The sequence below is a fragment of the Oryzias latipes genome, chromosome 15 (assembly GCF_002234675.1).
Source record: "Oryzias latipes chromosome 15, ASM223467v1".
Lineage (NCBI taxonomy): Eukaryota > Metazoa > Chordata > Actinopteri > Beloniformes > Adrianichthyidae > Oryzias > Oryzias latipes.
This window is the reverse complement of record NC_019873.2, coordinates 17,029,362-17,052,503: the sequence shown is the minus strand read 5'-3', so window position 1 is coordinate 17,052,503 and position 23,142 is coordinate 17,029,362. Positions and strand designations below refer to the sequence as shown.

General features: G+C 41.5%; 1 protein-coding gene across 1 annotated transcript in view; it reads right to left on the bottom strand.

Annotated features, from left to right (window-relative positions):
* The window catches only part of pcnx2 (pecanex homolog 2), a 28,685-nt gene that overhangs the window by 2,003 nt on the left and 3,540 nt on the right, over positions 1-23,142 (bottom strand). The window contains exons 5-37 of the mRNA XM_023963740.1: positions 21,963-22,426; positions 20,987-21,178; positions 18,983-19,420; positions 18,721-18,898; positions 18,314-18,467; positions 16,987-17,129; positions 16,495-16,573; positions 16,267-16,402; positions 15,326-15,468; positions 14,245-14,398; positions 14,127-14,159; positions 13,836-14,007; positions 13,639-13,749; positions 12,743-12,834; positions 12,486-12,595; positions 12,287-12,395; positions 11,858-11,950; positions 11,617-11,767; positions 10,855-10,996; positions 10,591-10,768; positions 10,071-10,179; positions 9,853-9,982; positions 9,224-9,282; positions 8,897-9,112; positions 8,563-8,816; positions 8,195-8,428; positions 8,010-8,113; positions 7,278-7,422; positions 6,909-7,139; positions 5,778-5,935; positions 3,957-4,073; positions 2,767-2,945; positions 2,296-2,462 (exon numbers count right to left, since the gene is read on the bottom strand). Of these exons, the coding sequence (XP_023819508.1) occupies positions 2,296-2,462; positions 2,767-2,945; positions 3,957-4,073; positions 5,778-5,935; positions 6,909-7,139; positions 7,278-7,422; positions 8,010-8,113; positions 8,195-8,428; positions 8,563-8,816; positions 8,897-9,112; positions 9,224-9,282; positions 9,853-9,982; positions 10,071-10,179; positions 10,591-10,768; positions 10,855-10,996; positions 11,617-11,767; positions 11,858-11,950; positions 12,287-12,395; positions 12,486-12,595; positions 12,743-12,834; positions 13,639-13,749; positions 13,836-14,007; positions 14,127-14,159; positions 14,245-14,398; positions 15,326-15,468; positions 16,267-16,402; positions 16,495-16,573; positions 16,987-17,129; positions 18,314-18,467; positions 18,721-18,898; positions 18,983-19,420; positions 20,987-21,178; positions 21,963-22,426 (5,375 nt within the window). The remainder of the gene's footprint in view (positions 1-2,295; positions 2,463-2,766; positions 2,946-3,956; positions 4,074-5,777; positions 5,936-6,908; positions 7,140-7,277; positions 7,423-8,009; positions 8,114-8,194; positions 8,429-8,562; positions 8,817-8,896; positions 9,113-9,223; positions 9,283-9,852; positions 9,983-10,070; positions 10,180-10,590; positions 10,769-10,854; positions 10,997-11,616; positions 11,768-11,857; positions 11,951-12,286; positions 12,396-12,485; positions 12,596-12,742; positions 12,835-13,638; positions 13,750-13,835; positions 14,008-14,126; positions 14,160-14,244; positions 14,399-15,325; positions 15,469-16,266; positions 16,403-16,494; positions 16,574-16,986; positions 17,130-18,313; positions 18,468-18,720; positions 18,899-18,982; positions 19,421-20,986; positions 21,179-21,962; positions 22,427-23,142) is intronic.

Genomic DNA, 23,142 nt, shown 5'->3' with positions numbered 1-23,142 from the left:
GTATGTTTGCATCTTAAACTAACATTACCAACTCATCTAATGTATCAAAATTAATAATATTTGTCTCATAAAACAATAATGTCATTAAAGGGTTTAAGAAAACATCTGAGTTCCCAAAAAATTGAATTTTCAGTCAATTCTTCAATGAAGGGGTTTAAAAATTAACAAGTATTTGTGTATCTGCCAATAAAATTTCACATCTTTTTTGTTTCTGTTATTTTCTCTTGTTTTCCTTCTTAACCCTTGTGCTATCTTAGATGACCCCATCCTTACATTGACGTGTTCTCCCTACCATGACAAAGGTGGATAAAGGTGGAAAGATTTCATGTAATCCATGGACACCAGTGAAGATCACAAATCATTGAAGAAAAATGGTTCAGCGCACTGTTTAGTGGGTCTAGATGACCCAACTCCCAACGTTAAAGTGCCTAGGATAGCACAAGTGTTACTTTGTCCTGTCCAACAGCTGAGCAGACAGACAGGAGCTGAAGGCCTCTTGTATTAGACATGCTTTACTGTTACAACAGGGATTATGAATCTTCTGACACACAAGGTGTGTATTTGAATAAACCCCTTTTGCTTTTTATATTATTATTTTTCTTTCTTTCTTATTATTATTTGGGTTGTTTTGTTTTTTACAAAGGGAAAAGAGAGGGGGGAAAGTGTAAGAATAAAAAAGGGGCGGCTGAAAAAGAATTGAAGTTTGGTTTTGAGCTTCACATTATTTATGCTAGATCAGCCAAAAAAAAAAAACCTGTTACATCCAAGAACGAAATTCTCACACTAAAACGAGCTTTTATAACTGAACATGGATCATACCGGAAAATATCTGATGCGTCTATCATTTCACTGGGGGTTAGGAGCGAAGAATATGGCAGACAGGAAGCAGTGTGCATGTGCAAGTGGGGGTGGAGATTTAAGCATTCTGCGGAAGTCTACCATGATCTCATTAGGAGGACCAGATCATCTGCTGCCTGAGTGGCTGGACCAAGAGGGGAGGAACAACCCCTCTGCGAAGGGACCCACACAGCACAAGGAAGACCGCCCAGCCGAGCACAGAAGAGGCCCCCTTATGGGGGCCCCCCGGCACGGGGTAACCCTGGTGTCAGGGCCCCCAGACCGCGAGGCTGGCCAACGGGACCTCCGGGTGTCGAGCCACAGGCCAAAGGGGGAGCCAGGAACCAGCCAGGATCGCGCCCGGGGGGGGGCATCAGCACCCTGCTACCCCACCACAGGCCAAAAGAGGTCCAGGCGCACACACTATCCTCTAAATTCAATTCAATTTTATTTGTGTAGCCCAAATTCACAACAACAGTCATCTGAATGGGCTTCGTACCGGTAATTGTAAGGTAAACAAACAATCAAAAAGGACCATAAATGCATAGAATTCGATAGGATAATACTAAACTTTAACTAAATAGTAACAAATATTTAATATACCTAAATAACAAAGGCCCATTTTACAAAATTACATGTTTCTTTTAATAAAATCTATCCGATGTAGATTTCAAAATAAGATCTTTTGTTTAATAAAGAAATTAAAACATACAGTACATGAGTGGGGGGAAAAAGGGAGGAAGAGGTTTGTTTTCCCGGCTCTAAAGCCCCTTCTCCCTACACCTCCCTCACCTACCCCTCCCAGCGGGCTCCGGCAAGGCAGCCCCCAACCCATTCTTCTGGGTGCCCCCCTCTCCACACAGCGACCCCTGCCAGAGCGCCGGGCCACTGCCCCGGCCAGCAGGACCCCCGCCACCCCAGCCGCCCGACAGGACCCAGGCAGGTGAAGACTAGCAGCTCCTCCCCAATCCCACTTATGTAGTGTTAACATTTTTACATCTTTAATGATGGGAAAATAAAAATAACTGTATTCTGCTTATCTAATGAATCAAAACCAAATAAGAGTAAGCTTTAATCTTTCATTTTTATGTCTGTTTTGGAGAATCTGAAGGGCTGAGATTTAAAAGTAAAAAAAAGTAAAAGTTTAAAAGTAAGAAAAGAAAACTAATTATTTTTTGGGTAAAACATGACAATGGAAACAAATGGTATCTTCCAAAAAGATCATCTAGTTCTTGTTTATTGAAACCTAATATCAGTTAAAAGATAGAAGTTTGCAGTTTTATGTGTGATGATAATTTACACACGTGTGTGATTCATAACGGAGCTTGTTTGTAGTAACAGGATATAAAGTGTGTGTGACTAACTAAAAATGGGACATCTTTGGTTCAATCAAATGAAAAGAGTTGCAACAAATAGCGAAGAGTTGTGTTTGTTAGCCAACATAAACTTTGACAGTACCTGGGAAAATATAGAGGCAATTGAAGTGTTAAACGACAGCTGACTGTTAGACAGACGCTGCACAAGCCCGTTGGCAGAACCTGATTCCAGAATAGGACCCGACTGGCTGGTGACAGGGGGGCGTTGACTCTGGGGCTGCACCGATCGGCTACGGTACTCTCTTCTTCCTGGGAAATCACATGGACTCAGCATTTAGACATAGTTTTGGGTCTTAAAGACCAGATGAATATTGTGTTTTTGGTGTTTTTAACATGTTCATTTAACATATTTCATAGAGGACATCAGGAGCAGACAAAAACATAGAGTTGGAAAAAACTTGTAGGTCTGACTTCAATGTTACTACGGCAAGCCACAAGCATTCTGATACATCCAGTTGCAGACAACTAGGTCCATGTTTTACTTTTAATGTTAACCAATATATTTTTTTGGAATGTAAGGCAAAAAAACAAAAAAGTGGTGTTTTTCTGCGACCTGCATTGTGGCGTCTGTGACTGTGCGATGTCCTGGCCCTCTGCTGGTACATGCTCAGGCTGTTGGATGTGACAGAAGATGGGCGGTTGTTGCTCAAAGAGGATGAACCTCCAGCGGCGCAGTCCACATCCTCCATGTTCACTCCGCTGTTGCAGCTGGTCAGGTTGTCCTTCCGCACCCTAAAGCACACATGAAAGGCTGTTCACAAGCAGCGCTTTGTCCCAAACCTTCCATATGTGAGCATTTATTTTGAAACGTGGACGTCACCTTTAAGTGGATTGTGAAAAAAAAGCGTTAATAATGTAATCTGAAAGAAAACCTCAGGCCCCAAAAAGAAAAGAGGAGCTAAATCATTTGCAAAACCCAATAGCTCCCTGTGTCCATGTTTCTACACTGAGGCCCTGAGAGTAAAAATCTCCATTTGCTCTGCTCTCTGAGAGAGCAGGAAGCTACAGTAAAGCACAACGTTTTAACTTTAAACTCTTGACTCAATGTCGCAGTCCCTTTTTCATAAAGGTCGAAGCAGAGAAAGGAAAATCAGGCTGAGTTTCTCTGTCTGATTCAGATTTTTAGATCATTCTTTTTAAAACATCCTATAACATCTGCTGCAGAAAATTCCAAATATTTAACAATTTTTTCTGCAGTAAGTCACCTTTGGTTTTTAAAAAAAAAAGTATTTGTTTTAATATGATGTTATTTTAATCAGTATGGAGAAAAAATTAAAAGGACATTGCATTCAACCCCTTTTGGCGTCTGCAGCCCCGGGGGAGTCTGTCATAGTGACAACAAGAAAATCCACGTCTGATTACAAGATACAATCAAGCTCTCAAGGGAAAATAACGGCACCTAAAAATTGCTGCTGTAATTTACAGGTACTGATCAAAAAGATATATTTATACATTTTTTATCAACACATTAATCAAAATGTGATATTTTTGCTAGAAGAAGAATCTTCATCGAAAAAAGAAGAACGCTGCAAAATGTGCTGAACACACTTTACATTCAAATATGTCCACAAAAACGCTGCAGAAACAGAATCATGGTTTCACATCTTGTTAAAGCTGTCTTTATAATAATTATAGTTGAAAATACCCAGTAATAGAGTGCTAACTGAATAAACCAGTCACCTTTAGTTTTAAAATTGTTCAAACAATATCTTATATACATCAAAGAATGATAAAAGTACTGACCGTAGCCATTTAGAGCAGAGCCAGGAGCGAATAGCATCCAGGCTTAGCGCCCCTCCACTGATGCTGCGGAGGGTCCGATGGGTTCCTGAGTATGATGTTGTCAACGGTGACACATACCTGAAAAGGAAAAGAAAATGCCCACATAAACTGATTTTTCAAAACATGTGTTACTGTTTCTTATAATCAGATTGTTTTATTTGGACATCATGTACAGAAAACAACTGAAATACTCACAAATAAAAAGAAAAATACATATAAAATCTCTACTAGCTGATCCGTCTTCTTCAGGAAAGTTGTGGTTTAAACTGATTTTGAGATTTTACCTCACCTCAAACAGCTGGGAATCAGTTAAAGACACAAAACTAGAGGAAAAACTGACATAGTAGCCAAAGTCTTTACTGAAAAAATACTGTATTACAACTGCCACGAATGCCTCTGACACAGAAAATTGTCACCTCTTTTTTTGAGGAGATTGTTTTTTTTCTTAATCAAAAAAGGCAAAAAATAAAAAATGAAATGAGGGTTTCCTAATCCTCGAAGCCACATTTCCACTTCTTGATTCAGGTTTAGGGACCAAAAATACAAGGACTGGATGAACCTATCCACCCTCTAGTAGCTAAAACATTTTTTCACCTCCGAGGTTAGATTTTACACCCATAGTCATTTTAATTCGGGTATTTAAAAAAAACATTTTTGAGATTATTTTTGTTTTAACAATTGAGAATAAACTTAAACTCAGAGGTGTGGTTTCTCTGTCTAATCCATAGTTCTAGAGCGCTTTACTGGGCTTGTATTTTCCCAACACACTCTTTATTTTCCAGATTTTTGTACAGGTTTGGATTATACGCTGGAAAACAATCCTCAAATAAGAAAAAATTATTGATCGACACATGTTCCTTTACATTTCTGCTGGATTTTCATTGTTGACAGATTTAGTTCAGTTTACATCAGCCTTTTTAATAATATTTTCAGAAATCTGGTTTTACGACATTTTTCACAGACTTTAGGACTTCTGCAGCAGCTCTTTTTCCACAACTGTGAACATGTCAAAACCATTTGTCTCATTGAAGTGTGGGGGTGTGGCCTACATTTCTAAAATAAAGGTGGAACCTCTGTAGGCTGAAACTGCTTGCAAGATGTTAAAACCAACTATCAGTTTTAAAGTGTCTCCATCACAATAAAACTTCTCTTAACCCTTGTGCTATCCTAGGCACTTTAACATTGGGAGTTGGGTCATCTAGACCCACTAGACAGTGCTCTGAACTTTTCTTCTTCAATGATTTGTGACCTTCTCTGTTGTCCATGGATTACATGAAATCTTTCCACCTTTATCCACCTTTGTCATGGTAGGGAGAACACGTCAATGTAAGGGTGGGGTCATCTAAGATAGCACAAGGGTTAAAAAGGTCAACTTTTTGTTTTTCGTATCTCAAACTTGTCTCAAATCCCTCTCAATGGAGTAATAAGAGAAGTGAACTGGCAGTGAACTTTCAAACTAAATTGTGACTTGTTAATCTGAGGTTCTGCGTGCAAATTTAGAAAAAATCTAGCCTATGTGCATGCTTTTGTTTGTTTGTTTTGCGATTTAATGTGTCCATAGGGTTCAAAACGCTTTTAATTCCTTTTCTTGGATTCCTCAAAGAAGCTGGAATATTTCAGCTCTAGTAGTGAAACGTTTCACAGAGCGAACCACAATAGACAACGTTTTGATCAGATTTAGATGATGACATTAGGAACATTTGAAGTTTATGTCACAGAGCTTTAAAGATCAGATGTTTTTGTTTCATGCAGTGCTTTGGATTCACTACTGTTGACACACACATGGGGTATCCCAGCGGCTGGTCGCAGGATGAGTTGACCATGTTTCTCAGAGCTTGCTTTGAGTTCTGGATGCTTCCGCGCTCCGGGTTTCGATTCCGTAGAAACACCAGTTCTTGCTGTTGGCCCGCCCACAGCCCCCGCACGCACTCTTTATTAATCTGTAGAGAAAAATGGGCGAGGAGATTTAGCAAAAGCCACAGAAAAACTAGAATTCAACCAATTTTTCTCTCTTTTAGAAATAAAGACGGAAAAAAACAGGGCATTTAACGATGCAGCCTGGTGACAAACAGCAAAGGGGGGCATTCTTTTAGATGTTGGTGGCATGTAATGTTTGAATTCTTCGACAAACGGGTTATAAAGAATACAAATTTAGTCCATAAGAGTAAGGTAACAGCAGAAGAAAAATAAAAAAACTAAAATGACATGAACATCCCATCCCGTCAAAGAGGATTGCATAATAAAAGGCTGGACTTGGAACAAGGAGGATAAAAATGACCCAGAAACAGCAGCCATAGAAGAATGTTTACAGTATATTTTTAAGGATTCCATTTATTTATTTCCATTTTCTCAGAAATTGTTTTTATATAGTTGTTTTGCTAATAACAATTTTATCATAGTGAAAGAATTTTCACTTTTTTTCCTGAGAATTTTTGGAGTTTTAAGTGATAATAAGGATTTATTTCCAGTTATTTTCTTCCTCAAACTTTAACCCTGTTGAACCCAAGAGGAATTCTGTGATGGGCCTTTAAAGTTAAATAGACTTTTCTTTTGTTTGTTTGTTAATTATAGGTAATTTACATTGAATTTACATAAATAACTTTTTTTCAACAGCCATATTCGACCCTGTGGGTTTTCCATGATTAAATAAAATTCTTCCCTTTTAGAAAAAAAATCAAATTTTTAAATGATCCATACTTAAAAGTTTAGAAAAACTCAAAATTTTTAACCTTTATTCTCTTCCAGACACTTCTGACCTTTTCAGATCTTCTTCAAACTTTAAATATTTAGTGTCAAAGCTGCATAGGAGCTGCAAACATTCACAAATATACAACATTTTGGTCAGTTTGTTGACGACAACAGACTTTTTCTCCTCCGATCCAGAAGCAGCTCTGATTCCTTCCCTTCAGTTACCTTGATGACCTTGAAGCTGAGGTGGCGTTTGTACAGCATGATGATCTTGTACTCGTCCGTCCCGTCGTCGATCATGTGTCTCAGGGTGAGCAGCGTGTCACGGCTGGACAGCACCGCCTTACGCCAGGCAGGGTCGCTCTCGTGGCAGATCACCAGGCTGCTGCGGTAGTTTGTGATGGCTTCGTACAAGATGGATGCTTCCTCCGTCTCCTCCAGACAGGTGAAGTGATCCTGCAGGAAAGAGGAATTTCACCATGAAGAAACATGGAAGAAACATTAAAAAAAAACAGGAAGAAAACCCAAAAAGAGTGGTAAATCCTTTTTAAATTTTTTTAAACAAAGCTTTTTCTGTCTGTCAGAGGACTTCACCTGGTGCAGCTTCAGGCTCATCCTGACAGCAGGAGCCACCACCTTCTGCAGGAGGTCCAGATCTGCAAAAACCCACTCATCTTTGGTGGCAATGCGGAAATCTCCTTTGAACAGAGTGTTGAAGCCGTACAGGAAGGATTCCAGGCTTAAAGTGGGGCAAAAGTGAGGGGAAAAAGAATAAAAAAGTTAGGAAAAAAGAGTTTTTTGCTTCTGGTTCCACACAGAAACGGATGAAAAGTTTAGCAGCTTACACCCTCTGCTGGTCCTGCTGTGCACATTTCCTTCAATACTAATTTCAAGTTTATATTTTTGAATAAATAATGTACCTTTTCTATTATACTTTTACTTTTAGATAAAGTATTTTACTGTTCTTTTATTGGTTTTTCAATAGATGTTTGCAACTTGTTTGTATTTATTATGTATCTTTATCCCATTTTAATCTAGTGGAGTATTTATTATTAATAAAATTGTGCAATTTAATAAAACTGAACTGTTTTTCCTTAACACATTTTTGAAAATATTTTAGTTGAAACTATTTTACTTATTCTATTAAAAAGAGATTCTAGGAGCACATAATAGATAAAATATCAGATAAAAGATGAGTTTTTTGTTGTTTTTAAAAAAAAAAAGGTTCATACAGAATTGTAACTTTGTGTAATTCTTGTCTTCTTTTTTTCTGTTTTCAGTGTTTCCACAGAACTTTTCTCTGGGTTTGTGATGGTTTTTTTTCACCTGTTTGACATGTTGTGTGACGCCGTGCCGAGGGACCTCCGACCGAGGACGGAGAGCGCGTAGGACAGTGTGACCAGAGGAGAGTCTTCATCACTGTCCACAGGCTGCTCATAAAAAATGAGAAAGATTTGAATTATTTAGATACTTGATCATTTGCAGAAAAACCTCCAACTGGGACAGAATACCGTCTCCATCTTCCCAGCACAGTACTGGATCCACTCCAGGTAGACGTTGCAGAAGCTGGCACGCGTCACCCCCTGCAGGCAGTGCACGTAGTCTTCATCGATCTTCACGCTGAAGACCTGAGGGTCGCGCTCAATGTGGTGCCACTTGGTGTAGGACTGGAGCGCCTCCTGAAAGATGGCGTCCTGCAGCCATGTGGTGAGCTTGGGGGAGTGGACCAGGTAGTAGATGATGCTCTGAAACACGGAGGAATTCAGTTTGAAGACGTTTTTCTGGCAGTCTGGCCGTCTTCTCAGCATGAACCTGCACCTTCAGCAGCTGTATTCCCATCTCCTCTTCTCTTCTCTTCCCACCTCCAAGAAAGACGTACCTTCAGGTAGTAGGTGATGAGCAGCTTCCGGAGGTCGTACACTTGCAGCATGGTGGCAGCATTGTTCTCGCTGATGCTGTATCCCTCCAGCAGGTATTTGGTGGTCATCACCTCCCAGGCCAGCCAGCGCAGGTTGAAAGCAGCATTACATGACAGCATGTGAGGCAGATGGCCCGGCTCGCAGCAGCAGCAGCCGTCGTCCTCCTCCACACCTTCCGTGATGGCTTCCACCTCTCTCTGCTGGCAGTAGGTGCCTGACACAGATGTACATGACGAAGACCTTTAATCCCAAAGTCAATATGCAAAAGGGGGAGCAAAGGGGTTCGAACTGCACCTCTGAACTCCAGACCCCTGAGCTGAAAAGTGACGAGGCCGTTGCCGATCTCGATGAGGTGAACCAGCGCGTTGAGGTAGTCAGACGCCAGGATGAAGCAGTCCCCGGCGCTGTAGTTGCCCCACCTGCCCAGCATGAGGTCTCCACACAGAGAGTGCTGCAGCGAGCGCGTCAGGTACTCGTAAAAGATGGAGTTCAGGTTATTGTCATCGCATCCTGCAGAAGAACAAGGTGAATCTGAATTTACTCATCCAGTCTGCACAACCTAAAGCTGCTGTGTGGAACTTTAAAGGATGAGAGATTTGCCTGGAAAAAACCTGAACTCACCAGTCTCCTTGTCAACTTGGGACACCAGCCGACTGTTTGAGTTGTCAATGCGCTTAGTGCTGCAGGATCCAACAGATGTTAAAGGTCAGATTGGCAACACAACATCAGATTTGTCACAGCAATCGTGTGAAACGTCCTTCCAGGTCAGAAGGATTCTGTTAGCTCAGGGGGATGTTTTGATGCCTCCAGGCTCCAGAGGGTCTTTTTCAGATCCAGCTGATTTCTCATATCTGAAAATGATCTGTGAGACTTTGAAACTTATGAGACTTTTTTTTTTTTTGGTTAAAAATCAGCAGTTAATAAATTAGGAAAATAAAAAGTTGTTTTTTATTTTTAGTTTTGCTATAAATGAATGAAGAAATGAAATGATTCATAAACTTGTCCTAAATAAAAAGTTCCGGCCCTGCAGCAGACTGGCAACCTGTCCAGGGTGTGCCCTGCCTTCGTACAATAGTAACCCAGGACGACCCCTGGAAAAGGTTCAGTGGGTTAAGAAGATGAATAAAAAGTTCATTGGAGTAAGATTTTTTTTTTCTATTAAAAAGCAGACTTTGTCCTCCTTTTTCTAAATTGTAAAAACAATTTTGATTAAAAATGTGATTCATGATAACATTTACTTCCTGACTTACTTGTAGTTTCGCTCCCAGAACTTAATGGGCCGCGGATAGGAGGAAATAAAGATGGCGCTGCCCAGGAAGGGGGCCAGAGGGGTGTAGAAGACCGTGGTGAGCAGAGTCTGGAGCAACAGCATGGCAGAGTCTGGACAAACACGCCAGTTAAGGACAAAAAAAGGAGGCGTTGCTGCACAGGGTGAGTTTTTCTTTTCTTTTGCTTGCAGGAAGGATACGAGGCACGGCAAAGGGCTGAGCAAAGGCGTGGAAAGCGCTGCCCCAAGCGATCTGCCAGGGAGCGATGTACACCAGGATGAAATGGAGTTTGAGCAGCAGCTCACGCATCTGGACAAAAACAGACACAGTCAGGTTTTCCAGAAATAACCTAATGCAATCATTCACTCAGGCTGCTTTCAGGTTCTCTCCAGATACTCAGCTTTCCCAGACCTGAAAAGACGCAGTTTTTCACCGCCTGGGATAAGCAAACTAACCTCTGCTGCAAACGTGATGCTTTTCTTTCATTTCAGAAAGGTCAGACATAAATTTTGGTGTGAGAAGTGGATGGAGCAGGAGGGAAGCCAGGCCCCAAGTGTCCTGACAAACAGTGAGATTTTTCCTGTGGACTTTATAGTCTGTTTGCTGGAGTGTTGCTAAGGGAGCACTGGTGTATTTCTTAAGGTGTGCACATAAATAAATAATCTCAGTAAGCATCCTCTTGATGTAGCTGTCTAAAAAAAAGAAATGCTGATCTTCTACCTTGTGGAAGACTATGGACATGATGAAGAAGTCCAGCAGAAAGCTCTCGGAGGAGCGCGGGCAGTCAAAGTGGAAAAAGACGAGTGTAAAGAGAAGAGTGAGAAACTGGAAGCTGGGGTCGCAGAAGGATGAACGCAGGAGCTTCAGTCCGGCAACCGTTGTCAGGAGAACGTCACAGCTGAGTAACAAAAGAGGAAAAGCCTAATATTAAGCTCTTCATCTTGCCCAGAGGGGTTATTTTAGTGAGTAGGAGAGTCCACTTACTGGATTCCCAGTTTCTTGCGGTGACTGAGTGCAAAGCTGTCGTTGGTGAGGGCGCTGAGGACAATGGCGGGGTAAACCAGGTACTTCTCGAAGCACAGGAGCCCCACGTACAGACGCTCAAACCACATGAGCTCGGCATCCTCTGTAACACAATCAGCTTCAGGTTGAGTTGTTCAAAACCGTTGTTCAAAGCTCATTTTTTCTTCTTTTTACTGCAGAACTGAAAAACTTGCTTGAGAAGAGAAGAAAGAAAATATGACAATTTTTCCTTTTTGCTGTGCAATCGCACCGGTGAGTTCCAAGACTATAGCCCAAGTTCTGTTGCTTCCAGCTTTAAAAGAAGGAAGATGTTTTGGCGGTAAAATGTTTTTTACTGGACATCAGATTGAAGTTGAACAGTCATCTTTCGTCCAAACCTCATCTATTTGCTCGTGTGGTGGGGGCGATGCTGCAGTGACCAAGGGCTTTACTTTGCTTTTTTCCATCTCTTGTTCATGTCTCCGTTGTCATTTAACCCTACTTCCATGTCTCACTGAGCTTCTACTTTTTCTGCTGTTCCCTTTTTTGTTGTTTACATCTAGTTTCCATTTGCCATTCAGTCGTGCACATGTTCACCCTCTGCCGGGTTCTTTTGTTATCTGTCACGACTCAATTCTGTTACTTCTAGTTTCTTACCTCTCAATCCACCACAAACACCCCCACCAGCAGATTCATTTTGACTTTGGGGCAAATGCCTGCAGAAGAGAGAGGACATTTGCAAACCTCGAGGCTCAAACTGGTCGTACTCCTTGGTTTTAAGGACTGGATGTGAGATCCACAGCCAGGGATGGTGCTTTCTCAGCTGCGGAATCAGGTAGTGGGTTACAAAGCCGACCGTTCCCGCCAGAGCGTAGAGCACGATGGTCACAAAAGGCTGCATACAGTGTGGAGAGAATACACCAAATAAAAAGAGGGAACAAGCAAGCAAGACAAAGTATAAGAGTCAGGAGGAAGTCTCTCTCACCTTGAGAGACAGGAAGACTGTGCTTGCCGTGATGGCGAAGGTTAAGATGTAGGCAACGGAGCACATGACCACATCTGACAGCAGAATCTCTTTCTGTCAAGCATGGAACACAAAATAAATAAATAAAGTTAAACCAATAATCACACCTAATCCAACAAAGTCATCTGCCTCATTTGAGGGTGTGATTATTTCTCTCTAATGGTGATGAGTCCTCAGTTTTCAGAGAGAATTAAGAGCTTCCCAATCCCCAATAATACAGTAAGAGGTGAGGCGTGTTTGCAATCCCATAATTCCCCGGTAATCACACGGGATAACACACAGCTGATGCTGTTTCAAAACACGCTTCTGACACACAGGTGTGTTGTTCATGAGTGTAAAGCTCCACCTGCTCCTCTGAAAGCTGGCTCTCATCTTTGAATGTGTGCTTACCATGGAGTTCTGCAGTTTCTCAGGCAGCGGGTCTTTAATTACTGCGTCGTCCTCTTCCTCTTCCTCGCCCTCCACAAGCGCAGGCATCATCTTTGATTTGATGAGAGATCTTTTTAACAAAATGACACGCAAAGTGAGAGAGAAACACTCATTTGATTTGGAAAAAAGAGCAGAAGAAAAGGAATGAACAGAGCCTCACAGCAGCACGGTGGGGTCACTGCTCTGCCGGCTGAGGTGGTAGGAGAGCACGACCAAAAGGCCACAGAAGCCAGAGAAGAGGGCAGGGGTGTGCTGCTCATCCCAGGGCTCCTGCAATCACACAGCCCAGTAATCATAACCTTCCTGCGGAAATGCATGGATCTTTGCAGGTTTAAACCTATTGCATGGTTTTTCTTCCAATTTTAAGGAGCTGAAAGGCTTTAACAAGATGCATGATGACAAAACAGCGTTTTGTACCTTCAGAGCACCGAAGCAAAAACCATAAAGCAGAGACAAGGCAATGAGACTTCGGAGGATGCTGTAGACGGCTGAGATGAGACTCGTAGCAGCTGAAAGAAAAATGACCCAGAAAACAGAGGAAGTTAGTTTATGTGTCTGAGATGACTCCATGAGGTTGTTGGTGGACCTTCAGTCAGTAAATAATGTGGTTGGGATGCATCCTAAAGGAGGCTCCATACTTCCACATTCACTTGCTCCGGCTGAGGCTGTAATGTTCCGGGTTTTTTTTGTACTTTTGGATTGTTTTACTGTCTCTGTTTTACATTTTCTGTTTGAGAGAGAGGTTTTCTGGCTTTCTTTTCTGCTGCCATCCTTGTTTGCAGATTTGTGTCTCGAACACCTGATTGGGCGAGGATCCCCAGGGCAGAATTTAAAGACTGAGCATCTTATGTTGGACTCCCTGGCAGTAACAGAGTTTAACTTTTTTTCTGTGCTCATACAGGCTCTTGTGCTTAAAAAATTTGATTATTTAAATTCCAGGTTATTGCTTTTTCCTGTAACTAAATCTTATATTACTGTCAGTGCTGGGGTCTTTGCGAGACTCGGGGGCAACATTGTTTATCGAGGTGGACTCCACATGTTGGACCTTTTGAACCATCCGCTTCCTTTAGTGATCTGATTTGAACCACGTGGGGAGCAAATTTGATGTCCACATCCACAAAGATGACCGCCTCTGCTTCCCCAGTTAAAAAAGAGTTGAGCTGGTTTTTGCAGGAGTCTTCCCAAACTACTTTTTAAGTATTTCATAAGACGGGCCTTTAACAAAAAGCAAAACTTCCTCCTGGAGCTGCTTTTAAAACAAATCTTGTAGAGTATTTTTTAGATCGAAATCTTGGATTTATTATTTTATCCACCTGTTCCTCCAAAAAAGTGCATGTCAATCTGCTCCAGCATGTAGATGGTGAAAGTGTTGATCTGAGGGAAAAGGCCCACCAGGAAAGTCAGTGGAAAGCAGTACGTAAATCCTGATGAAAACACAAAAAACAATAGGCAGTTTTTTATTAGGATTTTAAGCTACAGGAGATCGTGACATGTAATAAGCAAAACTCACCAACAAGCAGATCTCGCAGGAAGTGCAGGATGTCATAGCAGACTAAAGTAACTCCATACAGGCTGGAGACAGGCAGGTCTTTCTTCCTCAGCAGCTGCTCCAGCAGCCAGATCAGGGTGCAGATAATACAAAAATAGGCTGCGCGGCTGTAGGCGACCAGCTGGTTGTGGCCCTGGATGTTGGAGACAAAACTAAATGATGCAAAACTTCTCACCAACAGTCGTAAAAGCATCACCAAAAGAAAGGTTTTAGTTAGAGTGATTATACCGTGACACAGAAAAACAAACTCACGTGAGTCGGTGATGCTGCATCTGGTTGGACACTCTGAGAAAACAAAACCATGGAGAAAATACTACGGCTTGAAATCCATGAAACACTGCGTGCATTCAGCGACTTTTGAATGTCTTACCTTCAGTAAGGAATACTGACAGCTGGCGATAACCAGGCAGAACTGGAAGACCCAGAAGTCTTTGAAGCAGCCGTGATTGAGAAGCACAAACCCCAGAAAAGACACTAGGAAGGCCATAAAGATCGCAACCAGGTTCTCCAGAAAGTCCTGGTTCCTTTGGAAGAAAACTCAACTTACAGCTGCTTTCAGGGGGAAAAAAGGCAATTATGGCAACTAAAAACCATCAAAATCAATTGCACTACAGGAAGGATCTGTGAACCTTGAATAAAGTGGTTGAAACAAAACATACATTAAATGCAGAATATTTTTATTTTAGCTTTTGACTAATTTGTCAATAAAAAATAGTGGATTAATCACAAAGTTTCGTTTACTTTTTCATTTGGTAAAAACTCATAATGACAAATCCTGTTTAAGTTGCAGCAGGGAGGATCTCCAGTCAACTTTTAGTGCAGCTTTCTTCTACAACAACCTTTTGGTTGATTTAAATCTATAAAAATTAAGATTTTATTTGTTAGAATACATAAAAATACATCCGCAAACTATAATATGCGCAAAGTTTAGTTTAGTTTTTTTAACTTTTTAAAAATTCCACCCTTTGGGGGTGCATTTGCTTCAGCTGGCCAACAGATTTCCCCGGTCTTGGATAAAACTCGGAAATCGAAAGGGCGAAAGGGCGCTGGTCACGTGATCTTATGGTATCGTCAAAACTCCCCTAAATGCTGCTTGTTCCTTAAACAACTGTACCAAGGAAACGTCTGAAATATTCTCTTATAATATTATTATTTTTTGCAACAACTGAGTTAAGTTATTTGGTTTGGGGAAAAAACATACTAACATAAGAACAAAGGCATAGTTCAAGCTTTTTCTCCAGTTCAGACTTTATAATCATCAATTGTATTTTATTTTATTTGAACCAGAGTGGGTCCAGATAAATATTCTGTCCATATTCAGTCTTGATCCCTCATACATATGTGATTAAACGTTGTTGCTAGTCTAAATAATAAGCTGCATTGTTGAAATAGACTGTAAGCTTGTAAAATGACCAAAACTCATTTTGATGGATCAGTCTGCTGTTATGTACCTGTCGAGAAGTGCGAGCAGGGTGAGTCTGTCATACAGAATGTTGATCCACTTTCCAGGAAACAGTCGAAGTTTGTAGTAAATCTTCCGACTCGGCTTCTCCTGGGTGGAAGTCTCGGATGACTCGTCCAGAGAGTCCTCTTCCTGACGCACAGAGAAAAGATTTATGCCTGAATTTAGATTTGAAGCACTTAATTTGGTGGTGAGGAACAGCTGCATAAAAATAAAAAAACAAGAAATCCAATGATGTGCTTAGAGAAAGGTAAAGCTTTATGTAAGGGGGTTGAGCCGTTTGGGTGCAGTGGTTTTTTTTGGGATATCTAGCCCTGTAGAGGATTTTAAGGAAGGGCCAGGTGTCTCAAAGGACGGCCACCTCAAGGGACGTCATGTAAATTGAATATATGATTGTCGTACGTGTAGTAAGTGTATTTTTTAAGTATTTTTCAAGGCTGTTGTTAAGTTGTACGCACTTATGGTATACAGGTACCGGTAAAACTGTCATATGGTGTCCTTACTCCACAGTGTAGTGGTTAGTAAGGTGAAAGTACTGGCCCCTCCTGACCGCGCACAAATGCACAACATACAGGGTGTACAAGTGATATATAAGTGCCCATCGGATGCCTGTAGGATGCCCACACAAACTACAATTTGATGGGTTTAAAAAATGAAAAATAACAATCGTCTGCTTCTCTCACTTACCCTTAATTGTTACTAAAGTGTCTACTACAACCTGTTTCTCGCAGCAGACCCGTAGCTGTGGATGAACATTTTTGCTCTACGGGCTCTCAGAGCGTTCTACAACATTGATATTTTGTGTGGGCCACCTGCGTACCCCGTACCGGTTTGCCCATTTTATGCCCACAGACTGCCAGTATCTACCTGTAGGTCGTCACCATTGACTGTATCAATAGTTGTGACTAAGGCTTAAAGAGCAACGAGCACCTGAAAAATCTCAGGATGTGTCCTCCGAGGTCTGAGCCTGTGCGCTGGGATGATGCGTCGCTGGAAAGGGCAGTCATTGTGTCCCCCCGCCACGCCGTCCTGACACTCCGAGTTGGAGGAAGTTGACAGCAGGTCACTGAGCAAGAGCACAAGAGGATGAAGGCTTGCTGCAAGTCAAAGGAGACAGTGTAAAGGGCAAGAACAAACTGAAGGGATTTCCCAACGCACCACATGTTTCCCGTAATGAGCTCTGCTCCTAAGGGCAGGTTGAGGGCTCTCTCTGCATACAGCTTTCGAGGTCTGTCTCCTGATGAGACAAACAGAGACAGGAGTGGATTCTTTCAGCTTTATAAACAGACATTAAAGCTGGACTTTCTAAAGTCTCTCAGCAATTTCCAATTTTTACAGCAAAGCCCCAATCTGCTGATTTGAACTGGTTTGTGTAAACTTTGTTATCTGTTTAACAACCTCTGTTTTTTATTCACTGATTCTTATTTTATATCAAAAGCCCATCTATGCTGCAAATCTGCATTAGGACAGGTGTTTGACAGTTTGTCTGTGTTGTTACATCTATCCATTTAAAATCAATCTAATAAGAAAATATGAAGTTGTACAATAATAGAGGATGTAAATAACTGCTTAAACTTTTAGTCTTCATAACGAAGAGTCATGGGGCAAACGGTACAAGGCAAACAAATCAACAGAAGGTAAAATGCTTACTGTGCACCGTATGGAAGGTGTACGCCTCTTCTTTGTTGGTGGCCTCAGGTCTGCAGATGACCTGCAGCATGGAGCTCTCAGACTGAGATGTTTGTGAAGGCAGGGAGTCGTAGTCTGGATCCTTTTCTCTGTCGGTCTGGGGACTATGGAGGCACAGTGAGCCGAAGTCAATGAGTCTAACCGGTCTTGTGCCTCACGCTGTCCCAGCAATCCAACCACCCATCCATCAATTGCAGACACCCATCCCAGCCACTTTAGGGTAAAGGTGGAGTACACTCTGGATGGTTTGCCAGTCTGTCACAGCGCCTCATAATCACACACTCAAATTCACACCTAGGGCCAATTTAAGTCATTTAGAGCATTAACCAATAACATGTCTTTGGATCATGGGAGGAAGCCAGAGTTCTGGTGGAAAATGCACACATGCACAGGGATTCAAACCAGAGTGAAGTGAAAGTAATAACCACTACTCCACCGTGCAGCCCACTGACCCAGCCACTTCCAACTTGAAGGCTGTAGCAGGAAACCCTCAATCAAGCATCTCTCCTCAGGTGTTACGATTAACATGAACATGACCAGCTCCCTCAACCAGGAAAACCTGTGTTAACTCCACCCATGCTGCCGGCTCGCTTGCTATTTTGGGTATCCCGGTTAAAAACAAAATCCCAAACTGTGATCAAATTTGATTTATTTTTAACAAATCAACAAACTCGCACAGTGCTAATAAACCCCTCCACTGCCATCCCTCCCTCTTCTGCATATAAAAGCTCTTCCACCCTTTATTCAAGAGGTGCAACTAATGACAGGTGAGTCAAAGCCACCACACACCCCCAAGAATGTATCACCAGTGGCTGCCCAAAATAAGAATCCTTACTCAAACGCTGAAGATTCAAAAGATTTGTTTGAATGCTTGAACCCTGTAAACGCAGAATGAAATTAACCAGGGGAACTATCAATCTAAACACAGATCTACCAAACGTTTTTTTTAAAAGTGCTGATTACCACTTATTTCTTTTGATAGGCTACATACTAAAGCCAAAGGATGAATCCACACTACCCCTTTACCCCAATGCTACAAAGTACCCAACATGATTACCGGCCAAGATCTGCAAGAATAAAGTTTAGCCCAAAACACAGAAGAAGTTTATATAAATATATTCCTTCCGTCTAAAGAATAAACAAACGCCTGTTGCTTCAGCTTTTGTCTGTCCTTTCAGTGGCTGAACAAGACAGGTAAAAAAAACTCTAACTGAAAGAGAACAAAGTTCTTAAATCTTACATTTTACAGAAAATAGCTCAGTGAAAAACATTTCCTCCTCACACATACCTGTCAGGAGACACTATAGGGATGTGTGTGGGGGCCATCGCCTGCAGTGCGTTGGTTGGCAGACTGGTGGGTGGTTTGGGCCACTCCGCTTTGCTGTCAGAGTTGGTATCTGTTATTGTTTCATCTCTTCCAGGGGTTGCACTCTGATTATTCTCTGAAGGAAAAAGAAAAACAGCTGGATGTAAGAGCTGAGTGTCGAGCCTGCAAAACTAGGTCAGAATGAACAAGTTCTAAAGTGTAGCATATGTTATTAACTTCTTAATAATCATGTATTTTATGGATTAGGAAAAACTGGTGGTTGAAGTAAACATTTCTTTAATAGTTAAGAATATTTTTTAAGATCTGCTGCAAAAAGAAGCAAGGATATGAACAAAGGCTAGCAGAGAGGATCATCTAGAAAGATTCACCTTCTTCTTCTCCATCTAATTTCTCTTTACTCTTTGGCTCCTCCTCCTCCTGCGTGCTAGTTCTTCCCCCCCTCGTACTGAGGAACCCCAGGAGCGACACAAACTCCAAAAAGTTGGACTCGTTGGGAATCTGGCCCTCTTTTGCCTCCAGGTCCGATTTGGAGCTGGTCATGGTTGTCTGTTAGGAGAAATAAAAAAATGTACTGTTTGAGTTTCACAGCAGAATGTTTAAAAACAGTCACAGAACCTGAATGAGGCATACTGTGTGGTGTGAGCGGTCTGACAGCAGAACAGCATCTTTCCCACTGTCCATGCTCAGTCCTCGGGCGTGGATCCGCCCCCCCGGGCCACAGCGGCCCACAGTGTTCGGCAGACGTAGGAGCCCTTGGGAGTCCACATTAGCGTCCAAAGGTTCGGTATCATCAGGGTTGGAGTGGACATCAATTCCCGATGAGCTGTTCTCATTGGTCAGCAGAGAGCTTGCGGTTCTGTCAGCAGTCACGGGATTCTCCTGCTGTGGATCTGGACCCTCCAGGGTTGTGGACACTTCACTTTGGCTGAGAATCTGCTGCTGTTTGGCCGTGGCATCATCCTCAGAGCCAGTCACTTGAGCTCCCCCCTCCGGCCCCTGCTTCTCCTCGGGGGAGTCAAAGGTGATGATGGGAATTTTGATGTGACATTCACCTGCATCCATCTGAGCCTGGCAGAACACACACACAAAAACACACATGAGAGCCTCACCCTTGAATGCAACACATCCTTAGAGGTAACAAAATAGTGTAAATGCAGATACTCCTAAATTTTGGACTTTAACTGGTACTTTTATTTTTATTTATTTTATTTCATTTTTTTTACTTGTCCTGTCCAACAGTTGGGCAAACAAATGAGAGCTGAAGGCCTCTTGTGTTTGACATATTTTACTTTAACAACAGGGGTTATGAGTCTTCAGACAAACCAGAGGTATATCTGAATAAACCCCTTTTGTAATTGAGACCAAACTTTATTCATTTCAATCATATTTGAAAATCTTTTGTGTTGGACCGGACAGAAAAGGAGGGAGGAAGAAAGAGTGATATTAGAGAGGGGGGGATAGGAGGGTGACTATAGAAGGGGGGGGGTAAAACCATGAAGCAGCATTAAGCAACAAGTTTCTGGATGGTTATACTCATTACAGTGAGGTTCAGATGTTATACAAGTCTATAAGGGCGGGGTCTGTCCACACACACACTCAAATGTTATAGACATACCTGTTGGCTCCAAAAATGTTCTCATGTCAACATGTACACAATACAAATATCACTCACACACCCATACTTATGCCTTCAAACCAACTAGTGTGAAATTTTTCATCTAATCACGCAAACTATTAGTGCAAAGGTGAGCTAACACCTGCGCTCGAGTGAGTGTTTATGTTCTTCTAAAATGAATGATGGAAAAAGAAGTAAAAAAAAAGGAGGGAGAGTGTCCAGTCATCCCCACACCAAGACCCCGCCGTAGCAGCAGCAGCAGCTAGATTCCCCAACATCTACATGGTGTTTACCGGTACTTTTAAATTATTGCCACCAAGTCTTTAATCAAAATAACACATCTTCTAAAAACAACTTTAATACATAGCAGAAAAGTTTTTAGAATATTACATCTGAACTGGTTAACGTAAAGTAAAATGTTGAATCTGTGTTTAAAAAACTACATAAACAACAAGGCACACTAATACCAACTCAAGTGGTCATCCAGAATCTGTGGCTCCAAAGCAAGCCCATACCATTAATCCTCTATTTCTGTTCTTGACCTGATTAAATGACCCCATTTATAAAAACAAATTGTCGTTCTTTATTTTGTCATTACTGATGGAACAACAATGCTTTTATTGATTTGAATCAGTAAGATGTCAGCAGAACAAGAATCATTAAGCATTTGTTGTCCTTAAGTCACTTCAAGCATCAGTTTGTGTGGCGTGATGGAAACGTGCGGGATTTCTTTTTACATTTCTGTACTTGATTTTTTAAATCCGCTATGTGGCAAGTGAGGAGTCTAAGTCATCATTGCAAACAAATATTTTTAAAAAATGTAAACCTTAGTTATCATGAAGCCATGCCGTTCACTTCACATCTTCATAACATATTTGTATGATGTCTATGTTAGCATATGTTGCAGGGCATTTGGAGGTACCATGAGCCTGACTGGATTTTTAAAACAATTATTTGAAGGGAAGCTGAGAGGAAAAAGTTTCTCCCAGAGAGGTTGAAACCAAATAATCCGGCCTAACCTGTGCGTTCTCCAGAAGGCTCTGCTTAACGCTCTCCTCCAACTGAGTGGCGGTCTGAGGATCACAGCTCATGGTGATGATGATCTTTACTGTGTCGCTGTTGTCCACGTGTGTTGACAGGCCGGGGCTGGAGGTATCCACCAGAACTACCTCAATCTCATCTGAGCAGTATGTTTCCTCCACAAGCTCAGCCTGGGACAAAAGGCATGAGGAAGGACTTATTGCAGTAGTTGACATAACCAAAGCCTGTTGCTGATGCTGACAGAACGCTAAGCGATTGCATAGTTGAATAATAAACATGAGTTAACTGGTAACTAATGCATTCAATAATATACTAAGTATTGCAAAGTAATACATACAAGAGGCTGTTAATACTTAATTATGCATTAACATTAATAAAGGGACCCTTATTAGAAAGGCTTGATGAGGTTATATTCTTCTGTGAGTAACCTAAACTTTTTTTACACTTCAAAATAGAAGAATCTCCTGAGATTAGTGATTTTTGTCTGCAATAGAAAACAATAGAAATACTCTCTAATTTAGAAAACAGCTTAAAAAAATTAAGCGTTGTTTTGTAATATATAATATGATATTTTTCTCTATAAAAGTCAAAAAAGTTTAAAAATTAAAAAAAAGGCAAACAGAGACCTTTTTGCCTGGGAAAAATAAACTGCATCCACTGCTGCCAAGTAAAAATGTCTTTTTGGTGAGGAATAGATGATTTAACATTGATTTGCAGAGAAAAAAACACCATCTAAATATATTGTAGCGATACTTCTTTTGTAAAGCAGGACAGCGGACACACTTGTAAATTTCCACATTTCAATTTAACAACAACAACAGTTTTCACCTTTAAACCATGCTTATTGTAAATGTTTACCGTTATAGCTACACATCCTGCTTAAAATAACACAAAATACTTTCAGGAATCACTTTATTTTTGACAGTGCTCTGTTCCTAACTCTGCAGAGCTTACCTGTGCAGGAGCCTCTGGGATGTCAATGGCCTCATCCTGACTATAATCTTTAAGCTCAATGGAGTTGTTGTTAGCATCTGATGGTTCCTTTTGCTCCTCACCGCCTTCCTCACTCTCATCCTCACTTCCATTGGAAGGTGGAAGACCTTCATCCGCTGTGTCTTTGTCCCCGAAGTCTTTTCCCTCTGTTCTGTTCTGCTCTGATTGCTCCTTCTCCGTCAGTAAGCTTAAGTTATCCAGCATTTCTTTCCCGTCTCCAGTTTCAGGTCTTTTCACATCAATATTCCCAGCAGAACCAGGACACATCTCCTCTGTATCAGCTCGGGATGAGGGCCTCTGCTGAGCCTGCAGCAGTGGGGCGTCCTGGTCTGGATTAGGGCTGGAGAAATCATTCGGAGAGGCGTCCGGGCTTTGATCCACCTCTTCGTCAGCTGGCTTCTCCTCTGCAGCAGCCTCAACGTGTCCTAAAAGAAAATCATTCCAAGAAATATTTAAAAAGTATGAAAATAATCGTTCTAGATCTTTGTTTGGGTCTCATCCAGTCACAACTGGGACAGCCTCCAGCCCCCTGGGGCCCTGAGCAGGGCAATAGCTGTAAATCTAACCCTTGTTGTACTTTTTTTTTTCACTGTAGTGACATGTCAGACTTTACAGAATGAATACAGTCATTATTTAAGATAAAGTCCCCCCCCCCCCCCCCCCCCCGTTAAAATGGCGTGCTGCAAGTGTTGTGATTTCTGTTATTATTAAAACCAAATAGGAGAATTTTGGGCAAATATCTGATGCAATGCACCACAGTCTTTACATCCTATTTTGTTGTTTTCAGTCAGCTGACTTCACTCTTACTGATCACCATTAGGTCATAAACGTACAGGAAACAGTCTGCTGGCCTTTTTGGCCGGCGACTTGGCAGAATATCAGTTCTGCGTCTGTTTGAGAGCATTTTAAATGGTTTCATGTTTTAGGATCTTAAATGAAAAATCACTTTCATTGAGGAAGAGGAAAAGAGTTTGCTTCCACTCTATAATGCAGCCCATTTAGATCACCTATCTTATTTAATTTCTTTTTTCAAACCATCTTTAAAATCTAACAACTACACATTACATTCTGCAGGATGCTGGACAGAAAAAGGTCAGTTTCAACTTTTACTGCTGATCCAGATTCAGATCTGCCATCCCAA